Raw genomic sequence first — 22,789 nt, 5'->3', positions numbered from 1 at the left:
AAGAGAGAATAGACAGTATGTTCAGCTTATCAGAGAACTAAGTAAACCACAAACTGCTTTTACCTTTCTCCACTTGCTCCTCCCAGTAACAATGTCAGGAAGGGACCTCCACAACAACATGAGATGATGCACGCGTTGCAGAGTATGCTCTACTCCTCCCATTTTGGTTTTAGGGAGGATAGAGTGGCCTACTATTTCAGGCTCATTTCACACCGTCCCTGGTTTAATACCACTGGAAAGAAAGCTGGAGCATTTAGGCATTGGCAATTAATGGCACTTGCACTTGCTCCGAGCCAAATAAAACATGACAACACACCGGTACATGCCCTGTATCAATGAGCTTTCTTTAGAAAATGTCTAAAAAAGCATTTTCAAAGTAGTTTTCTAGACAGATTTCGACTTGAACACAAAACCACCGAAAACCCAGCACCCTCTTCAGCAGAGCCACTGTGCTGCACACACAGTACAAGCCACCCTCGCACTCCCACTCCAGAAATTCTGAGAACTAGTAGGACATAGAAGCACTAAACAAGTTCAACTTTCCCCCCCCCAAATAGAAAGGGGAAATTAAAAAGAGTGCAGATACTACAAATCAAAATGAATGACAGATTTCCAAAGTTAAATTTTATGGCAGATTACAGTTTCAGGCACAATTTCTTTACCTTCCAATTTCACCGAGTTTTTGTTTTATAAGGAAAAGCACAGAATACTGTTCAGGAAGCATCCTTACTAATCAATCACCAGCTGCATTGAGCGCTCCTTAATATCAAATCACAGAAACATAAGTAAAGGGCTGGGTACCATCTCGAGAGTCATTTAGGGAGTTCATCTCAGCAGTCTGGTAAGCTTACAAATACTACCCGCTGGCAAGTGTTTTGTCTAATGTATTGTCTAAAAAGTAAAAAAAAAAAAATTAAATTTGATTCCACAACTCTCTCTTGCAGCCTGCCAGAGTGTTCACATTTGCAGCCTACTCTAAATAACCACACTGAACTTCTGCCCCAAATTAAGCCAATTCCTTCTTCACTGGCATGGAGAACAACAACAACTTGTCTTCTTTGCAACATCCTTTTACATACTGGATAACTTTCAGCATGTCTCCCCTCAACATTTCCTAGCTAAAATTGGTTCCTTCAAACTTCTACAAACTTCCTACTCTCATAATTCACTTTTGTGACTCTCTCCAATTTTCTGTTCATTCATAGATGTCTTGTAAACTGACATGTCCAGAACTGCATACAGAACTACAGCTAAAGACAGAATACGCAGCTCCTCTCACCTGCACAAGTTTTATTAACACACCCCACAACGATATTTAAATTTATTTATTTTTTCTTAAGCAGAGTCACATTAAGTCCTGCTTCCTAATATCATACAGGTTGTGTGCATGAGAGAAAGTCACTGTTAAAAGTTAGCCAATAGACAGATTTCAATCAAATTTCAAATTTTCTTACAGCCACTATGGTCTTACAAATTCATGTAAATAAATATCCATGTAAATAGAGGTGAAAACATAAGTACCACACCCACACCCCACTCCCTTTTTAAGATACAATGGAATCCATTTGAACTACCATTGACAAACAATTTTGGTTTTCCTCCCTACACCAGGCAGAAACTGTGCTAGTGCAGGGACAATACCGGACCTTGCAGCCACCTGTGCTGTGTGGGCAGCAAAGTCTACAAGCAAGGGCAGGACAGACAGATGGGGTAACAGCTATGGTAGCTACCTCACTTTAACCAGCCCCAGGTGTGGAGATCCCCTTTGTTTCTCTCACCTCATGGTGCATACTATTTCCCCATACTTTCACAGTATGGCTGCCACGCCAAGCATTCCATATGTTGTATTAGCATTTCTTCTTCCTAATTTCAATACTTGCCCTTCGCTATTTCCTCTTGCCGATGATCTTTTTTTTTTTTTTCAAAATATCAAAGTAATTTTAAATTCTGGTTCTGCTCTCCATTTGAACACAGAGAAATACCCTGTAATTTTTGTCCACAGACAAACTCTGTAACTCATTTTCATCTACTACAACTAGTTGTGCTAAACAGTTCCTCATTTTCAGTGATCAGAAGCGATACCATTAAACACTGATAATACTAAGATAATACAAGTAACACTGAAGCCTCACACTAATTACATTCTTTATGAAAATATTCTTTCTCATTCCCATAGACTTACACCATTTCACAGAACTGTTTGTACTTGTAAGGCTGCTGTTTTCTTTTCTTTTCCTTTTTTGTTATGAATACCCAGAAACAAGTAAACTGGAAGTTGCTTTATGTCCCAGAAGAAATTTCATCATGAGCAAAAGCATCTCAGGGGAAGAAGAATCAAATAGTACATACCCAGAGAACAGAAAAACAGTAAACAGAAAACACAGAATGTATTTAGATTCATCCCTTGTCTTCATTTAGTCACTGGTTTCATGAGAGCACCAAATTGCTCTTGCTGATGAGGTAGTCCCCTAAGTTAGTACTAAGAGAAGCTGAGGCTGGTAGGTTACAGTGGTCAGTAACAGAATCTGAAACAAATTTGGAAAAAATTAAGCAAGTGGCTATTTATCATCATTGTAGCTATTACTCAGTTTCCAAAGCACCAGTGATGGAGGTGGGGGGAACAAAACCCAAAAGCTTGTTCTAGTGAACGACTGAACTGAATCTTTCAGAACTGCACAAACCACTACAATCTGTGTTGTGTTCAGCACCTGGCAGGTGCTTTGCTTGCTTTTCATTCTCCACCATTAAGATAAGTATATTCATGTGTTCAGTTAGCATAATGGAACTCTCCTTTGAGTTCGTTCAGATTTTTTTTTCTCCTCTTTAAAACATGCAGGCACAAATTAATTCTCCTCTCCAGAGATGACCCGCTTTCACAGGGGCTAGCAATGGAGAAAAGAGTACAAAGGCAAATAATCTGTGTGAAGCAGACACACACATGTATAGTTCAGTGCATGTAGTGACTCGTCTAACCGTTCCTGAAGACAACGGTGGCTTGCTCTTGTCCCAAAAATGTACGCTTGCTATTTTGTCAATCAGGTTTGCAATTCTCTGCTAAAAGAAGAGACCAGAAACTTATGGGAACAGATGGGCAGAGGCACAGAGTGCACTCTGGTACACTAGAGAGCCCGAGAACCTCATCCCAAGACGTCTATCCATCCGCTTTCTCCATCCTTCTGCACAGACTGTCAATAGGAGGCAGCATTGACTCTGACAGCAGCAGCTCTGCACCGCAAAGTACTTGGGAGCTAGCTTCATTCTTCTGTCATTATATAAGCAAGATGACACTGTTCTCTAATCCAGCCAAAGCTGATAAGTACCATCAACCTGTCACTTCCTACATTTCAAATTCTAACATTGCAGCATCAAAGAGTTTTTACATTTCGATTTCTTTGCTGGCAGCGGTCGGTAGCCTCTCATTCTCCCACGGTGTTCTAATGCAGCATTTGCACACCGGGGTTACTCCCAGCCTGAATAGCAGGTCATCCCCTACTCACTGAGCTCATCTGCGGCCCGTGTGCTAGGCAATTTAGATCCAATCAGCCCTTATTTAGCTCAAGAGTAATGAGCAGCATAGTGACACAGACTTAAGCCTGACCCTCAGGACACTGCTCATCAAGCAGTAAAACTGTGACAAAATCATTCATCTTCCACCCGCTGGCAAGAAATAATACTCGCACTCACTGTATTACTTTTTCAAGATATAGGAAAAAAAAAAAGTCCTGAATTTTCATGATGTGAGACATTAATTTGCAGAAAGCTGAATTCCCTTAAACCCCCCTGTTGCTATGAGCTCACCAGGGGGAAATAGGCCTTAGGAGACTGAAATGGAATAAAGAAAATTGCTTCAGCTTTCTGTTCATTTTAAATAAGCCTTAAATCTGACAAGAGATATCCTAAAGAGAGAAGAAATATATATCTTGTAAGGTAACGAAGAAACAATCAAAATTAAGAGATTAGAAGGCTACTTGCATATAATGGTTTTATTGGCGAAAGTATTTCTTTGTCTAACATCCACAACAAAAAAATACTCCATATGAAAAGCCATTCTCACACCTCGTGTGAAGAATAAAAGAAGGAAAACTGAGAGGAAAGTTAATTTAGGGAAAATAGTTTCAAAAGTGAGCTACTTCCATCAGAAAACAAATGTGTGCTTTATGTCCTTCAGGGAGCACATATTTCTCTGAACAACTGCAGGGTCCCAAGCAGCAGGTTCTCAGTACACCTGGGTATGATTTTACTCTCTTTTTTTGGTGGATTTACTCTTTCACAACAGTAAGTCTTGTACTGCTGTCAGGTAGGCCACAGAAAGCTTATGTGCATTAATTTTTGGTAGATAAAATGGATACAATGGATGAAACACAGAAAAGTATTTCCATCTGTAGCACAGGGGACAGAGCTGTGTATCTTCATGATTGATGTCCGAGTACTAGACTCCAGTTTCTTTAGCTTCAGATGTCTACCAAGACTGGCTTTGTTTGGGCATCAACAATCAGAACGTCCTTTGACAGTTTTGTTGTTTCAGTTTGTTCTTAAAGTGATTCTAAAATAGAATTTTTCAGTTGGAAGGGACCTACAGTGATCATCTAGTCCAACTGCCTGACCAGTTCCGGGCTGACCAAAAGCTAAAGCAAATTATTAAGAGCATTGTCCAAATGCCTCTTAAACAGACAGGCTTGTGGCATTGACTACCTCTTTAGGAAGCCTGTTCCAGTGTTTGACCACCCTCTCGGTAAAGAATTGCTTCCTAATGTCCAGTTTAAACCTCCCCTGGCACAGCTTTGAACCATTCCCACGCATCCTGTCACTGGATACCAGGGAAAAAGAGCTCAGCACCTCCCTCTCCACATCCCCTCCTCAGGAAGGTGTAGAGAGCAACGAGGTCATCCCTCAGCCTCCTTTTCTCCAAACTAGACAAGCCCAGAGTCCTCAGCTGCTCCTCACAGGACATGCCTTCCAGCCCTATCAGCAGCTTTGCTGCCCTCCTTCTAAGGGAGATGCTCTCTATTACATCTTAAACACCAATATGAAATTGATTTTAAGCAATTATTCAGCTTTCACATGGCCACCTACTGATTCAATAAAATGGACGGTGAGAAGTGGAAGTGAATATTCTTGCAAACCTGAACCAATGCTAGACATACACAGAAACTTTCTATAACCAAAGTATTAGGTACACAGCTCCAGTGCACACTGTAGCTCATTTCATTCCTTTGTATAGTAACACTCTCAGAGCAGAGGACACGCAATCAAAACACGTCAGTTTTAGCTAGTCATCTTTGAAGATCAGAATACAAGGGACAAAGGTGTAAAACGTTTATACAAAAAAAAAAATCCTGAAAAAAAAAAACCCAACTCAAATCCCACAAAGTAGGAGGAAGAGAAAAGAAATTCAGTTTTAATTACCAGAGCCATACCTTAAAGCAACAATAGTAGCTAAGAGCACATTCAGTATTCCCACAAAAGACGGTAACATTACTTTTAGGGATTGAGACACACCAAACCTCTCAAAATGCTGCTATATTCTAAAGCAGTGCTTGCTTACCATGTCGTAAAACATTTAGAAACTAGATTTTCTTTACATTCATTCAAACCTCAGTTTTATTAACGGAATAACTGAACTTTAAAAAAACCTAAGAATACTTTAAACCATAGGTCAAGTTAGCACAGCAAGGCATGCTTGCTCCCCAAGCATAAGATCTATGTTGTGAAGTCAAAAAAGAAAGACTTATTTCCTTTTTCCACACAAGTAAACAAAGTTCATAGCAACTTCTAATGTCTTTCTAATGGTCATTCATTAAGCCTGGGAGATCTTAGAGCCAAACTAAGATCTTCTGACTCTCAGTTCAGTGGTTTAGTCACAGAGTTGCCCTCTGTGCTTATCAGTACATCACAGCTGGTAGCTCTAAATATACTCACAGGATGGGATGGGTAAGAGAGGACTCATGCTCTTCCAAACTCTTCTGGATACAGTTTTCAGAAGTTCAACATCAGAAAATGCATTTTACAAAGACTAACACTAAAACCCCTGAGGGGGAAGAAAAGAAGGAGGGAGGGGGAAGGACCTTTCTATTCTCCTCCCGAGCTTATCTGCTGACTTACATGGTAACAGAGAGGGGGAGAGAGGCTTCTGTTGGTCTCAGAAAGCTTCCCACAGGCTGTTTTGATGGCAAGTAACACAAAAAAAATTACAAATGACTATACATTTCCATAGCAAAGATATACTGGATAATCCACTCCTATCGTGATTTCTCTCACAACCTCGAGGCTAGACACACTCTAACAGATAGAAACATCCAGTTCTGCTGTTATCCATGGCTCAATTATTAATGTAACTTTTAATTAGAGACAGGTTTACCTGATTAGTATTCCTGTAGAGCTTATGAAATTTACACACTGAAATTTTCAATAACTTTTCATGTCCTTCAACACTGGCAGAACAGTACAAATGGGCGTAAATACACAAGAATTGTTTTCAAAACAAAATTACCACTTATTATGTTATTAGGTTTGTGATAATTCTTATTTCTCCTATGGGACTCAGTAGCAAGTCTCCCTGAAACTAGGAGTACAGCAGTGATTTTACACCTGGGCATGTACTTTCATTTTATAATCCTGTAACTCAGTGCTAATACACTACAAAAACCAAATGCCAGGATGATGATAACGAGAGAAAGCTCATGTCAGAGCAATACTTGATTACAATAAGAGACATTTTAACAGGTTTCAGGCACTTCTTTTAAGAATAACATATTGCAATGCCGGAACCTACTGTTTTCCAGGCACTCAGCAGATTTCTGAGTCTGTGTCCATTTTTACAGCAAGTTCTGTCAAATCCATTAAATGCCTGTATTTTTATTAACCTACAGTTCCTTTTTGTGTCACAAGGCACTCGGATGACGGGTAGTACTAGAGATTTGGAACAAATGAAAACACACATGGGCAAGCATCCCACATTTACCTTTCATTAAAGAAAAAAAAATCATGATTCTAAAACTTAAAAACAGAAACAAAAAATAAAGGAAGAACTTATGTCTGAGCTAGAAGCTGAATGCTCAAAGTAAACATAGGAAGGAAGCGCTTTGTATTTTTATTTTGGGGAGTTTCTTCATTGCTTACTGTTTATTTTACATATGTTTTTAAAAAGGGGACTGTATTAAAATACAATCTTACACTTCATACTGAATCTCACTATGAAGATCAAATACTTGGAAGTGCCAGCAAGTAGCATCTTGTTTCCAATTATCCACTCACCACATTATCAAAAACTAATAAAAATGAGTTCTCCTGCCAAGTCACAGTTCTACTGAAATATACGGACACCAAAATAATCATAATGATAACAATTTAAAAAAAAAACAACTTGGTTTAAAAAAAAAAGCTTACTTAAAACAGCCTAAGCATAGGTAAATACAACAATCAAAAGCTACCAGTACTTTTCTAGCAGACAAGAAAAATACAAGAAAAACCTGGAAAGGGTTATTTTAAAACACAGTAGTGTAAAAATGGTGAAGGTGGGGGTCTCTTTTCAGATGCCTTTTAAGAAAAAAGAAAGGAAGAAAACAAGCGCACTTTCAAAACCTTGTATGCCAAGTTTTAGCCCAGAGCAAGTTTTCACTGCTATGTTCGAAACCCTTGAAAATAAAGGTTTATAGTGGAAATGCTGACAGACCCTTAAACATAGCAGCATGAATAGCTATAATTAAAGAGCAGCTTTTGGCTACACCTCACTCTGCAAATGAAAGATTGCCATTTTTACAGTATCCTCAAATAAAAGCAACTGGGAAACCTGGAATGCAATTCTAGCAATCCAACAAGATATGTTAAAGGGGACTGCTAAAACTGTTTGACATTTTAAGCTTTAAATACTGAGGCATTTAGTTAACGTAACCAAGTCAGTATTTTCATAATGCTACTTAATCAGCAATAAAGAATGCTCCTGTGAGCCATCATCTGGGGTTTGCAGAAAGTGGCACATGAAGTTATTATTTCCTAACAGCCTAAAGGGAGCCGCTTCTCTGTTTAATCAGTGATCTCACTTCCTTCCTACCTGTAAATTCCCTGTCATAGTTATAAAATTACTAGAGTGCAATGTACAGAAAAATTACATTTATGAATGGCCTACTATCTTATGTCTGCCTGGATTTTAAAAACAGGAGAGAGGGTACCATTGAACCATTTCATCCCTTTCCAAGTTTGCAGGCTGACCAGGCCTAATCAGTCTGGTTAAACCAATAATAGTTTAACATCTGGCTGGCACAAAGTCATCCAAATCTTCTGAACCAAGTAAGTAGTTTTAGTGTTGTTTTACTTGTATGGCAACAGAGGACTATTTTCAGTGAGTCTGTCAAAGTGGGAGAGAGAACCAGTAACATTTTCCTGTTCCATACGGCCTGCAGATCAAAGTGTTTTATAAGCGTTAAGGAATTAAGGTTCTCCATAGATGGGATAAATAGGCAGGTAACAGTAACCAAATGTATAAATACAGAAGCTGAAATGAAGAACTGTTAAAAACAAGGCTCTAATAATCTCTCACACACCAATTAGTATTTGAGCGTGTTGGTAATTCAAATATTTCAGCAGACCTTTTTTTAAGAAAAGGTACAAATACTGTCCTGTACTTTGTCTGTGATGACCTGAGAAGTCTGTAATGAACTTCTATGCCCGCCTCTCTGTGTTTCAAGAGGATCACATAACCCCCAGTTCTGGAAAGCTTCAAAATAAAGCCGAGTTATGAAATAGGCAACTTTTTCACCAATCTCAAATTTCTCCGTATTTCATCTTTAAAAACAACACAACAAATGCTGTGTATTAGCTAATGGAGAAAATGTCAAAATATTTTTGAAGTCTCCAATTTATTCCAGTAAATACATTCAGTTGAACTGAAATAATAAATAATAAATCAACTAAACTTAGTTTCGTGCTTCATCTTTTTTTCAAAAGACTGCCTGAAAAACAGTTGTCTTTGGATGTATAAGCTATTGACAGCTGCAGTCAAACTACTAGACAATAACAAAGAACCTAGTTAAAGAGAGATCTTGCATATGGGCCTCACTATTCCTATTACGCACTCCTCCACAGCTCTTTCCACATATTTCAGTCTTGCACATTTGAAGTAATGGCAGATCAATAGCTGCCTCTTAATATCTTATAAAAAAAAAAGGCAGTTTGGGCTTCAAACTGGAGGACTACTTCTCAAAGGCATCAGTAGACAAAAATATGCTTATTGAAGGGCACTGTGGATGTTGAAAACTGAACTAGTACATCAAAGCAAAACTGCTTGAAAGTGGTAAAATATGATTTCCTTCTTTCGTATTGAACCCCAGACAAGTATTTAAATCTCCGTAACTGTTGTATTTGATTGCAACCTTGCTGAAAGAGAAAAAAATAGAATGAAGAGTCTGAAAAATAGAATAGATTCACTGAAGAAAAAAAAAACCAAACCCAAAACCAAACACCAAAACCCCCTAACTTAAGTAATTTAGTACAGATAATAATTTTGAAATTTCCTGTGCCAAAAGAAAGATGGTATTGTCTGAAACAGTAGCAACTGAATGACTTTCTACAGAGCCACTAATTCATAACAAAGTATCAGGGATGTCAAACCTAATGTCCTGAAATAGTAAGGAAACATTTCTAAGATTCTCAATGCAGTGAGGTATTGGTGGATTTTTAAATTTAGTGTATCATTCACAGTCCTCCAGACATTTCTCTTTCCTTTTACTCTATTTCAGTAAGAAATTAACATGAACTAGAGTTTAACCCTAAACACAAAACCAACATGCCAGTCTATAGCCACAGTTTAACTAAATAACTTACCGAAGTCTGGCTAGAACAACCTGAAGAAAATTTAGGACCATACTCAGTTCAGTTCCTCGACAAGCAGGCAGCAGCATAGTAAAGCCGTCATTTAGCAACTTTTCCTCAGAAAGACTCAAATAGCAGCTGGTCTCAAAAACTTCTTGGACACCATCAATGTAGGTTGAAAGTAGAGTCCACAGATTTTGTTTCTGTGCGTAGTCATTTTTGGTTACTAAAAACTCCTTTGCCTTCTCACGGAAAGCATTTGAGAGTTTCTCAGCTAGGACACTAATGTCCGTGTTCTTCTCAACATAAATTAAAAGGAAAGCAAAATGACCTCTCCAGATGAGAGCTCTCTGAGACACGGTGAGGGAGGATGGAGTCAGGAAATCCAAAAGATCCAACACTCGACTCACTATATCTTCTGTCTCCGCAACAATTGCCAGCATGAGGAACAAGTTAAAAAAGTTCTGCAGCCCCACTTCTGTCAGCTCCTTCATTCTTCTCCGATGGAACTTGGAATAAATTCTACATTAAAAAAAACCAAACAAAAAAAACAAGAAAGAGAAGGTTTCTTAAAGTACGCAGTTTTCTATCTGCTTGATAGACTAAAATTGTATTTTCATTATTTTAGTTTACAGTTATCCTCTTCCAATAACCCTTAAATCCTAAATATCCTCTTTTCCCTACCCTCTTCTACTCTTTCGGCTACTGGAACAAACATGCTACTTCATTTTCTGCTCCTAATACAAGGTACATGTTAAGAGTTTTCAACGCCAGGTACAGCCTAACACTTCTCCCTCATCCAACCTCTAGTACAAAGTTGAACACAATGTTATAAGCAGATTCTCTCTACTTTGTCTGTGATGGGTGTCTTCCATACCATGCCTTCACATTAAATTTAGCCCATGAGGGCTGCTAGGGAAGGAAGTTGTCAAGTGGCATCTCTTCGCAACAGCAAACAATTCCTGTATCCCAACTTCTTCCCTGGAAAATCCCTTATTTCCATGTGGCACAAAGAAAATTAAAAAGACAAGGGACCCTCCTTCCTTTAGCTACTGATTTCTGTTCTTATGTTATACTGCCACAGCTGCTGTGATCAAAGGCTCACCTACCTAACAATCACTGCAGCAAAAGGGAGAGGAAGATTTCTGATGGACAGCTACTTTTCTCCACAGTGCTTCGCCAAAGTCTGTACTGACCTGTATTGCACACCTACTATATGGACTGTGGACAAGAAGTTTGAGAGAAAACAGGGAAACTGAGGCGTTTGGGAGAGAAACCTCTCTTTAGCAGGAGGATGTTAAGAACCTTTAAGCTGTATTGCTTATAGGACAGTAGCTGATGGTGAGAAGCACTGCTACTTTGCAACTCTGAAGTGGTTGACAAAAAGCAGAAAGCTTTTACGTAAGTGTTTTTTCTGTGATCTTTGCTCAGATCTGGACTTTTAAATAAATGTTACCATTCCTATGACAAAGGAGTGAAATGAAAATGGCTTGCTTAACTTTTTGATTTCTGTGTTTAAAACCTTGGGTATATCCTTCACCTTTAATTTAAAGTAAGGTCCACATACAGTAGTTAAACATCCATAAATGCTGTTTTCCTATTCTGTTACCTGGAAAAATAGTTGGAAATGGTGCTGAGGTTATCAAATCTAGCCACCAAAAATTACAGCAAATCCAATTAATGTTGTTTAGTAGTAAATTACTACTGACAGGCATTTACGTTCTTCATGCATCAATTAATGCTTGGTTAGCTGCTGAAAACAAGAGTTCATCCCAAAATCATAGCTGTAGGCTGTTAAATTTTGCTACTTGTGTAATTGATTTATTCAAGGTAGAAAAAGATGAATACTGGTTGAGCAGACTGACACAGCGTGTGTTGTGTATTATTATTCCCCCTCTTAAATTAGGGAAAGTAACAAGCTATAATAGCACAAAAATATAAGTATAATTTGTTTGCAGTAAAAACAGAGCAGGCTAATTAAAATTACTAACTAACGCAAGACACTGATTCAGCATCCAACAACATATTTGTTTCTATGTAGTTGTAGTAATTTTTAAACCTGAACTTTACTGACTGTAACAACTCGTGAAGGTACATAGACATTAGGTACATTTTCCCTTTCTGATAGCCAAGATAACCCTTCTTTCTTGGGAGAAATATACCACACAATTTTGAAAGGTGTGCATACACATGTGCATTTTTTATATATTTATTACTTGCATACAAAAAGATTTTATCAATACTTAATAAAAATTTAATTATTTTTATTAATACTTAATAAAATCTTTTTTAAAAAAAAATCAAACAAAAACCCCAAAGCAAAACTAATTCTAAGTATTCTATATCCAATGAAAAAAAAAATTTAAAAGTAAGCACTTTTAATGATCAGTACAATCTCATTACTATAATAGAAGTTTTAAGGATTCAGTAAACATATAAAACATCAGGCTTTTGATTTAGAGCATATATATTTTATGGGTTTTTTATATCATGACTGACCATCCCGCTAAATTAGTAATTTCAAAATTCAATTAAAAATTAAAACCCTCACAAAAACAATATTGTGAGAAATTTGGGAAACCATGAAAAAGAATATGGAAATATAAATGAAATTGCAGGCCTAGCAAGAGCCAGTCTGCATGTTCTTGGACAACACACATGGCTTACATGCAGCTCAGACAGAACTTCTGTGCTTTAATTACATTACCTGTCTGGCAGTAGGGTTGTACCATTGCATAGGTTGCCAGTGTACCAAATTCCTGGCCTGTGGGACTAAGTAAATCACCACAGGCTAGGTGCCAAGGTGATTCTTGGACCCAGCTCTTGGACCCTGTCACAGCCTCAGCTGGCAACAGAAACTTCAGGAACAACTGCTTTCTTCAAATTATCAATCACCCTGGGTCCCTCATCCCCTTTACTTTCTCATGAGCACAGTACCCCCCACTCCCCTCCGCTTGCTTTGGAATGTGGCTGGAAGGGCCATGCAGTCTGACTGACTAGACCTCTTACAACATGAGAGAAAATAAATACCGGCCATACCGTCCTTTAATTTGTTTCCAAGGATGCACGCCACTGTTCTCTGCGTCCTTCATCATCCGTGCCAAAATGCTGACAAAAATGAAGTAACTGTTGCTGGACTCGTACAAGGTGGGGATCTGCTGTTCACAACAGCAACTTTTTACCAACTCAAGCATTGACAAAGAAGTTTTACTAACATTTGCCAGACCCTTCAGACCAAGCCAAGGAACAGTAAAGCAACTGTTCTAAAAGAATAAATGAAAACAGAAAAGATTATAAGTAACAGTAAATGCTAATATTCCAAAGGCAATAAGATGCAATCCTTCACACAAACAAAAGGATATGTTCCTACCACAACTCAAAAAATAAAAATGCATTGTAACTATGTGCAAAGTGTTTTTGCAAGATCTTAAAATCAGTAGTCCTGATGAAAAATAAGAGTAAAAAATATATTATAATTCATTCTATTATGACATAATGTAAGGGACCATAACATGTATTTAAACATGATTTCTTAAATAAATATAGCAAATATAGGGATACTGCCATTGACTAGTCGACTAGTCAGTTTTACAAAAGTATAGCAATCACGCTTGGCTACCGGAGAATAAGAATTAACTGCTCAAAATCAAGGACCATCCACATGCAATCCTACATTTTAATATAGTCATCTACTTACCAGGTTCTTGCTGTAATAATCCCAGAGTATGGTGACAATAGATAGGTTCAAGTCCCAGAAACTACACAAAGTCAAACAGCACTGAAGATGCATTCGTAAGTGTTCCTCTAACACAGCAGTCTTGAAAATGGAATAAGAAGTTTGAGGAGGGGAGCATCACCTTGTCTACACATAAACCCAATACTACCAGACTATTAAGAATAATTTCCTAATACAAAAGTTATTTTTAATTTTATAATGTTGAGTAAATGCATCTGCTAATATGAGCAATGAACTAGAAGATAAAAGCCGACAATTACAACCTGCAATCCAGCCAATATAATAGTTCATCATGCACGATTTCAGGCGTCCACAGAGCTGTAGACACATTAAGATAACAGCCCACTCAATAGGTGAGCCTAACTGGAAACATGACTGCATGGTACAGACCGACCCTCACAAAACAGTAAATGTGGCATTAGCTATACTGAATGCATGAGTTGGAACATTTAAGCCCTTCTGTCATGTAAGTCCAAAGGAAAGCTCATTCACTACTGATACAGAGGGAAGGTGTAACTATCTGAGAACTCATGTTTCTCTGTTCCAAACAGGAGGATCTCTTCTTTCTGAATCATGTTCCTTCTCAAATCTCTGCAACATGGTTATACTGCTAACATCTCAGACAGCTCTAAATCAAAGGCAAGTAAGTCCCTGAACACCAGAAAAAAACAAACAAAAAAACCCAGACAAAAAACTTCCCACACCACACCACAATTTTCGTATTCATCAGTTCCAAATTTTGCACACAAAAGCAAGGTGTCTCATAGGAAAGAAAATAGGAAATGCCAAATACTTTGAACACAGTGAAGCATTCAGGTTGTAATAGTGGGATACTGAGAGTGGGATTCATCTCATCCAGCTTTTGATGTCAGCAAAACTGGACTTGCATCAGAGCTAGGATATTAGGAGCTCCATGCTTAGACTGAAAACGTGTTCAATCCAGCCTATTTTAGATATCTACTTTAATATGATAAGTATAGGATGATAAGCCCTGGAAGGGCTTTATTGTCTCCGCTGACTATAAAAGTGCTTTAGTGGACCACCTTCTGTGTAGTTGTCTTAAGGGAAGACTTTTACACATGTAAGTCTAACGTATCTCTGGGATAATAGCGAAATTGTTCTCTGACAAGAGAAACCCCTGACCTAATTCTAGCTTTCAAATACATCCAAACACTATACAGGCCTGGAATTTCTAACTGCATAAAATAAGCTGAAGAGGAATAAAAGGGGTAAGAAAAATAAAAAAAGATACAGGATGAGTTTTATGACTCAAAATCATAGCCCCAGTGCTGTGGTTTAACCCCAGCTGGTAACTAAGCACCATGCAACTGCTGACTCGCTTCCCCCCACACCCAGTGGGATGGGAGAGAGAATCAGGAAAAAAAAATAAAAAGTAAAACTTGTGGGTTGAGATAAGAACACTTCAATAGAACAGAAAGGAAGAAACTAATAATGATAATAATAACAATAATAAAATGACAATAATAATAAAAGGATTGGAATATACAAAACAAGTGATGCACAATGCAATTGCTCACCACCCACCGACCAATGCCCAGTTAGTTCCTGAGCAGCAGTCCATGCCCAGGCCAACTCCCCCCAGTTTATATACTGGGCATGACGTCCCATGGTGTGGAATACCCTTTTGGCCAGTTTGGGTCAGCTGTCCTGGCTGTGTCCCCTCCCAACTTCTTGTGCCCCTCCAGCCTTCATGCTGGCTGGGCATCAGAAGCTGAAAAATCCTTGACTTAGTCTAAACACTACTTAGCAACAACTGAAAACATCAGTGTGTTATCAACATTCTTCTCATACTGAACCCAAAACACAACACTATACCAACTACTAGAAAGAAAAAAATAACCCTGTCCCAGGTGAAACCAGGACACCCAGGAAGGGGAATGAAGGAAACCATGCCTCAGACAAATATTGGGAAGTTAACCCCTTCAGTTCCAATTACAGAGCTATATCCTGAATTATGTCCCAAGCTCACCTTGCTCAGAAAAGGCTTAAATAAAATAATAATAATAATTAAAAAGATCACTGATGCCAGATGATGGAAAAAGATAGCATTAGGTTGTATTGGGGTTTGTTGGGGGGTGGGGGTGTTTGTTTGGGGGGGGTTGTTTGTTTGTTTGGTGGTTGTTGTTGTTTTAAAATAGTCTTTCATTAAGTACCCATTGCTGAAAGAGCAGGACTTCTGCTCTTACCTACAATGCTACTTCTTATGGCTTATTATGTCTTAGAGCTGCTTTTTTCCCTGTTTTCAATGATACACAAAGGAGTTATAACTCATTAACTTATCTCTACCTGGCTATACATTCATGTCAAAAACATTATTTGCTACACTTTATCAGAATACTGTAAACAATTACACCAATCATCTACAATAACTTCTAATCATGTCTGCCTTCTCATGAACAATTAAGGTAGGGCGTATGGCTTCTAAAGTGGTATATTTCTAAAACGACGTGAAAATTGAAAAGGCATTTTCAGTTGCCATAGAAAATTATATATTCAAAACATGTATAACAACATACGAAACCCCTGAAATAGAAAAGAAACTCTTCAGGAGAGACTCATTAAAAGATGTACAGAATAGTAGTTCAAATATAATAAAAATGCCTACAAATGAAAGGTGACCCTCAAGTATTGTTTTTATTTATGACATAACGGTAACTATTAAATCAGTAGTCTTCCCAAAATAACAATCTTTTATAAAAAAAACAAGGGACAGAACTGCAGCCATTTTCAACAGCTGCTTTTTTTTTCAATGAATAAAAGCAAGAGTCTTGATATAAAACAAAAAACTGCAGCTGAACATATCTATTTCTCTAGAGAGATCTACCCAGTTATGAAAGATGTAAAAAAAAAAAAAAACCCACAAAAAAAACCCCAAACCAAAACACACACCCATAAGAAAGAGAATGCTTAGTCTTAAAGTTGTAATTTGTGCATAGGATTATGTTTAGGATCTACTTCAACAAACAATGACTGCTTCAGTTAAATTAATTCAACAGTAAATATGGTATTGTGAGCAGCTTCAATTTCAACCATTATTTATCTGTCCAACAATAGTTTTAGAACAGTTTTCAAAACCAAGATAGTACTGAAGGCTTTATCTGAAATTTAATATGAAAGTTCTCCAGACTTCAAATATCCCTGGGATTAATGGACTCTCTCATTGCTCTTTTGCTTAAAATGTTCTCTTGCACTGCTGGAAATACTACCAGAACTCTTGAGGTAGTCAGCTTTTAATTTATCGCAGAAGGGAAGAATACCAGATACTATCAAAATGATAGTACTATCTAAACACAACATTTTTCTCTTATGACCTCCTACTGTAGTAACAAAATTGGTTTTCTAGAACTCCAACAAATACTTCTGTATCTCTTTTAGAGTAGAATTAAACAAAAAATATAGTGAAGGTATGACAAAATTGAGGCAGAAATGAAACAACATGAAGCATTTATTTTCTAAAATGAGAGAAGGCTAATAAGACAGACTGCTGTTAGTTCTTATGAACAAAAAAGCTTTTGATTCTCACTTACAATAAAACTCTGTAAATACAAATTCATCTTATACTGACAATCCATAAATTTAGTCAGTTTGATGTTGCCTAGTATAAAAATACAGCTATGTTAATATTTCTAGTACAACCTTTTTCATTTTGTAGTACAAATAGAATTGTAAACCAGCTCTACTTTTGTCATTAGCCCAGTAACAGAAATCCAAATTACAACAGAAGTAGGGAATACTTCATGTAACTAGTTTCCCCATAAACGCCCTTTTTTGTGATACAGATGGGAGATCTTTCACACGAGCAATTGTCTTCAACTCTATCCATTGACAATTATAAAAAAAGAGAGCAGTTTCCGGCTGAGAAACTCACCAGTCTGTCAACTGTTTGAAACTGAAAGGATATATCCAAGGAAGCAGCACTCTACACTTGCACAGGTATCCACTATTGCTCCTATGTTTATTTACAGCTCACAAATAGAGTATTTATGCTTCTCATCTCCATTGGTCCCCTAACCTGAATACCACCTTCACATCTTTTCCTTGGTCAGAAGCAGGCTGACTATAACATTATAAAGAAGGAGTTCCTAGCTGGAGACAGGGCACTGCAGCACCCCTCTGCCACCTTCACCTGGACATAGGACATCTCCTCAGGAAGTCTTTACCATCCCCAAAATCAGGCATATCCTCGATGAAGGTGGCTCAGGCGCTCTGCTGCCTGCATGAGGGCTGCCCTCTCTCTGCTGGGGATCACTATACTGAACAGTTTCAGTAAAACTACCCAAATGCTGCAGGTTTAACACTGGTTAGTCATTTTTGCATCCCAATACTTAGCTGTCCTAAGGATGTTAAAGCTAACTCCAGTTTCTGCTGATTCATCATCAAAGGTGACCATTCTTTTCTCTACTTTCATGACGATCCCTTACCCTCAAAATCCATGTCTGCAACAGTGCCTATTAAATCATCTTTTCACAACATAGAAATTGAAGTTCACATGAAGAGAAATTAACAGTTACTGGTAGGAAGATTATCAATTTACATTACAAATGTATGATCTGCACCTTTTTCAGATGCTTTTGAAGACACAAAACTATGCATACTTGATTTCATCTCCATCTCCTCCCATCCTTTGTATATTCCCATTCTGCTTTTGAAATTAGGGAGCAACAAGCACAAGTGGATTATGAGATTGATGGACATACTACGTACTGAACATGATTAGTTTTTAAGCTCCCATATACTTAAAAATGAAGTTTCTAACCACCAATTCCTGCCCTTTCTTGCAAATGAGTGATTCGGCACTATCATTTCTTCGAACTTATTTTGCACAGCTATTACTGTGCATCTCTAGTATAAATAACAGAGGGTATATGCTGAAAAGGATGGCTCAGGTAGGACTTACTACCAAAATCAAGCCAAGTGTTAGTGGGCAGTATCATCAATACTGTCCTCTTGTTCATTCAAAGACCACTATTCTCCCTTTTACTTTTTCCTGCTTCTCCATGTTCCATTTCATTATTGACTTCTTGATATCTCCTTGTGCTTCTCATTCCTACATTTTCTGGTCTCAAACATACTCACTCAGCAGATACTTCAGAGAAGCAAAAGGATAAGATAAGAGTGACCACATGAAGCTGACAGATCAACAGAGGAGATGGACATGTCTACTGGTAAAAGAAAATCTCCTTCCTAGACACTGTCAAGAAGGCTGGTGTGCAGGGATAGGAAGCAGGATGCGTTTTTTAATAGAAGTACCTACATGTACTTGTGCATGCACATATAGGGACTAATGCTCTCCAAGGAGCATCTCCTACAAGCAGCTAACTCCATAATGCAAGAAAAAACAATGAACAAATAAAAAAAAAAAAAAGGAAATAAACTAGATGGCTCCTTAGATGGTTGGTAATAGTTGCAAACATATCCTTGGTAAATGAGGGTTTGTTTTCATTCCAACAGTGGTTGCCTTTGGAAATTAAAACTGATATTTGCCTCATATTACTGTGTCATGACTGACTCATTATTCGAATCTTCTGAACTTGGCCACCTAGCTGCCTTTCTAAACTGTCTACAATTCAATACTTGTTTAACAGAAGCATCAAAAAGCTGTATATTTTATGTATATTCAACTTCAGAGTAATCTTTATTGAAAATAATAAACACTTACAAGAAAAGAGGAATATTTTGAAGAAAAACGTAATTACAAGTGTCCTCTTACTGTTTCTCAGGTTGCTGACATACAGAAGATGCAACACAGGAAGGTGGCTAATAAGCCACTCACGGTTTTTATGCCTCTTATCTCATGTAAATCTCTCCAGTTTCTCTCACAGAACAGTAAGCACCAAATAAGTGAAGTCATCACTGTAGTTTTAATGTATATGCACAGTGTGTGTATTCAGTTATATACTGTGAAATCATTCAAAAAGAGTTAACCTTTTTACATAAACATTAGACTTTATGTATAGCATGATTTTCCAACTTTTTAAATACCCTATTGTTTCAACTATCCTAACAACTACAAGGTAACTTTTTGTAAAAACTGTAATTGTAACAAGTATTGTTCCATACTCCAGCTTCAACCACAGCTGTTGCTGCTGCATGAGCAAGGCAGTAATAATAAAAAAAAAGAACTGATTCCTCTTCTGCTTTCAACAACAGAACTTTGCAGGCGTTTTTTTATTTCATGAGCGACCAAATAAGAAAATAACCATGTATATTCTTGTCTTAAGCATACGCAAATTAAAGAAATTATTTTTATAGGTGTTGCTGATACAGCATTTGCAATTTGTACCATGCAACTTCAGAACAAATTTACAGAGCTGCAACGTAACATATTTAAAAACGTGATGAACAGCATATTTAAAAGCATTTTAAAAGGAGGTCAATTCTGACCTCTGGGCCATGAAGCATTGCATTAACAGTTCTGCAGAAAGAAAAATGATAAGGTATGAAATGAGTGCTCAGAAACTAGAACCTTATCAGTAAGAGTTTGATTCAAGCCTGTAAGACAAATTGCCCAGCAAGGCAAGTCACCTTCCCGCTGTGATGAGGATATAGCTGAATTTTCAATGCAACTGACTATCTCCCTCATCATGTCTCCTCAACTTGATATCCTTACATTCACTATCTGGTTTACATTTTCTAAGCATCCAGTTCTTATTCTGAATACATCTTGTCTGAGTAGCCAAATACCTTCCCTTCCAGGATAATTATCTTTTTCCTTTATCTGACAATTTAGCATCAAGCACAACCACTTTAAAGCAAGTGTAACCGCTAACAAGGAGCGAACTGTATACTGCCATAGTTCAGCTACGTCCAGGATGTTCATTTACCTGTGATAAACACACTAGAATTCCAAAAATATGCTTGTTAGTTTGACTTTGTTTCAAGCACTGTCTTTTCCTGAAAGCATCCCTGACACTTCCCTTGTTCATTATTTCTTCCTTTACACACTTACTTGAGCATCAGTGGATTTTTTAAGGAGTTCTTCCACAAATTTCCAATTGGATTCCTTCCGTTTCTGAAAAATAATGATTATCAGCATTTGTATTGCTCACAGGAATCATTACATAATAACATGAAAATAAGCAGGCAAGAGATTTCCAGAAATATTTCAGTTCATGACAGCATATTGTAGTCATCACTAAAACCAGCTTTTTCATTTTATGAACGTAATTGATATCTGTCCTAAAAATTAGGCCTCGAAAATGAATAGAGCCGAAAATAAAGAGTACGCAATTTAAACTGGTTTCAGTGACTCATTTGCAATCCCAACCTTCGCTTTTAGTAAAGAAGCAAAACATTCATGCATTTTTGATCAGTACAAGCAGTAAGTATGTCTTACAATTTCTTTCTTTAACATTCTGTAAAAAGGAAGATATAAGGGGTAAGAAGGAGGAAAAGGTACAATGTCACCTTTTCTTGTTTTTTTCCTTTTCAATGAAAAAAACCACTTCTAACTCATTTTTCGCAGGCCAAACATTAAGGATTGTTTTGGCCAATTCAGTAAGGAGTTGGCCAGATAGTAATGGCCTATATAGATAAAAAATATAATGTAGGTCAAATATGGCCCATAATTCATATTCTTCAGCTTGGGAAGACAGACAACTATCCATTTGAATCAACTAGACCATGCTAGTGAAGTAAGACAGTTGCGTGGCAAAGTATATTAAAAAGGAAGAGAAAAAAAACATACTTAGGCAAAGCGGGAAAGAAAAGGGTAGAAGGTTTTGCAACTAAGGCTATTTCCCAGGAAAAAAAATAAAAGGCAACCAAGCCAACATACTTAGAATTCTAGGAGGTCCAAAAATCATCTCTTACACTCAGCTTGTGTAGATAACTAGATGTGTGAACACAGTACTTTCATCATTGTCCCTCCTTACTCATTCCCTCCACTACCACACTGTTAAGCCCTGTAAATTATTCTGCAGATACCTGTCCTTTAAATGTCTGTATCTAGCTTACAATAAAGGGCATCTTATGCTTTGGTAATTGAAATATAACTACTTTCCAGCAGCAACACCATTGTGCCCTATTCTCCTCTGCTACTGACTACACTACTTAATGCTGTGACTTGGTGACAATTCCACACAGAACTCCAGAAAGGACTGAATTTTAAAGATGAACTCTTTAAAAAGATGCACTAATACTAATGTAACACAATTTGACTACTTGGTGGCTTTACATTTTTGCACGACAAGAAAAAGAGAATTCTGAAAGATTGCTGATGGTAGCAAGTCACAGTCTGTAGACTGTTTATGGAACAAATATGAATGAAAGGACAGATCTGCAGGAAGTTACACTAAAGCTGTGATTTCACGATTCAGGAACTTGAGCAGCATCAATTAAGGAGTTCCCACTGCTTCCTCCTCATCCTGGCAGCTGTTCTTCCTGCCCTCACAACTTTAGCGTGTCACCACTCAGTTGTTCTGGTACTTCTGTTTGTGAGGGACAGTGTGAACCAGATCAGTGAACTGACCCAGAGCTTTAGGAGAGAAAGAAAGAATGGAAAAAGGGAGGAGGGCCTGACCGAGGTCATAGAATAGGGACACAAATAATTGCACCACAACAGCAGAAGGCATATCATGCCTAGGGTGGTAAACAGGACTTCTTAAGCTGTCATTGATGCCAAAGCCTTTGTATCATGAAACCAGAGCTAGCATCCTGTCACAGAAGGAGAGGCCACTGCATCAACAAGTAGCTAAGGAGTAAAAGTAGCATTTCAATAATGAGTAAAACCCATTGCACAATCAGCATTCCTAGACAGTTCTGGCTAGTATTTTATGTCATATTTTGACTGCTGTATTTTAGAGCTTGATGTTATGTAAATACCTACACACTGGCATGGTCTTACTGCAGATCCCAAGTAAAGCTAATCAACTGTTCAAAAGCCAGATTTATCAGAGGTGAGTAGATATTAGAGTCATGCTAAATGGCTATGAGACCTCTGAATGTCTAGAAGCCTGCTCAGAACATGCTTTTAGCAACCCTATAGCCTAAGGACACATGATTTATACAAAAGGTGTTTATAGCCAAAGTTCCAGCTTCTGCAGTATGCAGATCACTTTACAAGATCTTGGAGTAATCTAGGGCAAACTCCTGACACAAACTGAAATTGATTACAAGAGTGCACCCAGGTTCAGCCCAAACTCAGGAAAAAATGCTACCAACCACCTGCTGCACTCTTCTTTTTTAGCCTCAATTGTCTGTATCTTAACAGACTTGTTTCATGCA

General features: G+C 37.7%; 1 protein-coding gene across 1 annotated transcript in view; it reads right to left on the bottom strand.

The window, feature by feature from the left end:
* The window catches only part of MMS22L (MMS22 like, DNA repair protein), a 97,431-nt gene that overhangs the window by 50,835 nt on the left and 23,807 nt on the right, over positions 1–22,789 (bottom strand). The window contains exons 11-14 of the mRNA XM_052781464.1: positions 20,514–20,576; positions 13,505–13,624; positions 12,847–13,070; positions 9,820–10,329 (exon numbers count right to left, since the gene is read on the bottom strand). Of these exons, the coding sequence (XP_052637424.1) occupies positions 9,820–10,329; positions 12,847–13,070; positions 13,505–13,624; positions 20,514–20,576 (917 nt within the window). The remainder of the gene's footprint in view (positions 1–9,819; positions 10,330–12,846; positions 13,071–13,504; positions 13,625–20,513; positions 20,577–22,789) is intronic.

The sequence above is a fragment of the Harpia harpyja genome, chromosome 3 (genome assembly GCF_026419915.1).
Source record: "Harpia harpyja isolate bHarHar1 chromosome 3, bHarHar1 primary haplotype, whole genome shotgun sequence".
NCBI lineage: Eukaryota > Metazoa > Chordata > Aves > Accipitriformes > Accipitridae > Harpia > Harpia harpyja.
The sequence above is the reverse complement of the archived record's forward strand: the minus strand, read 5'-3'. Positions and strand labels throughout refer to the sequence as shown.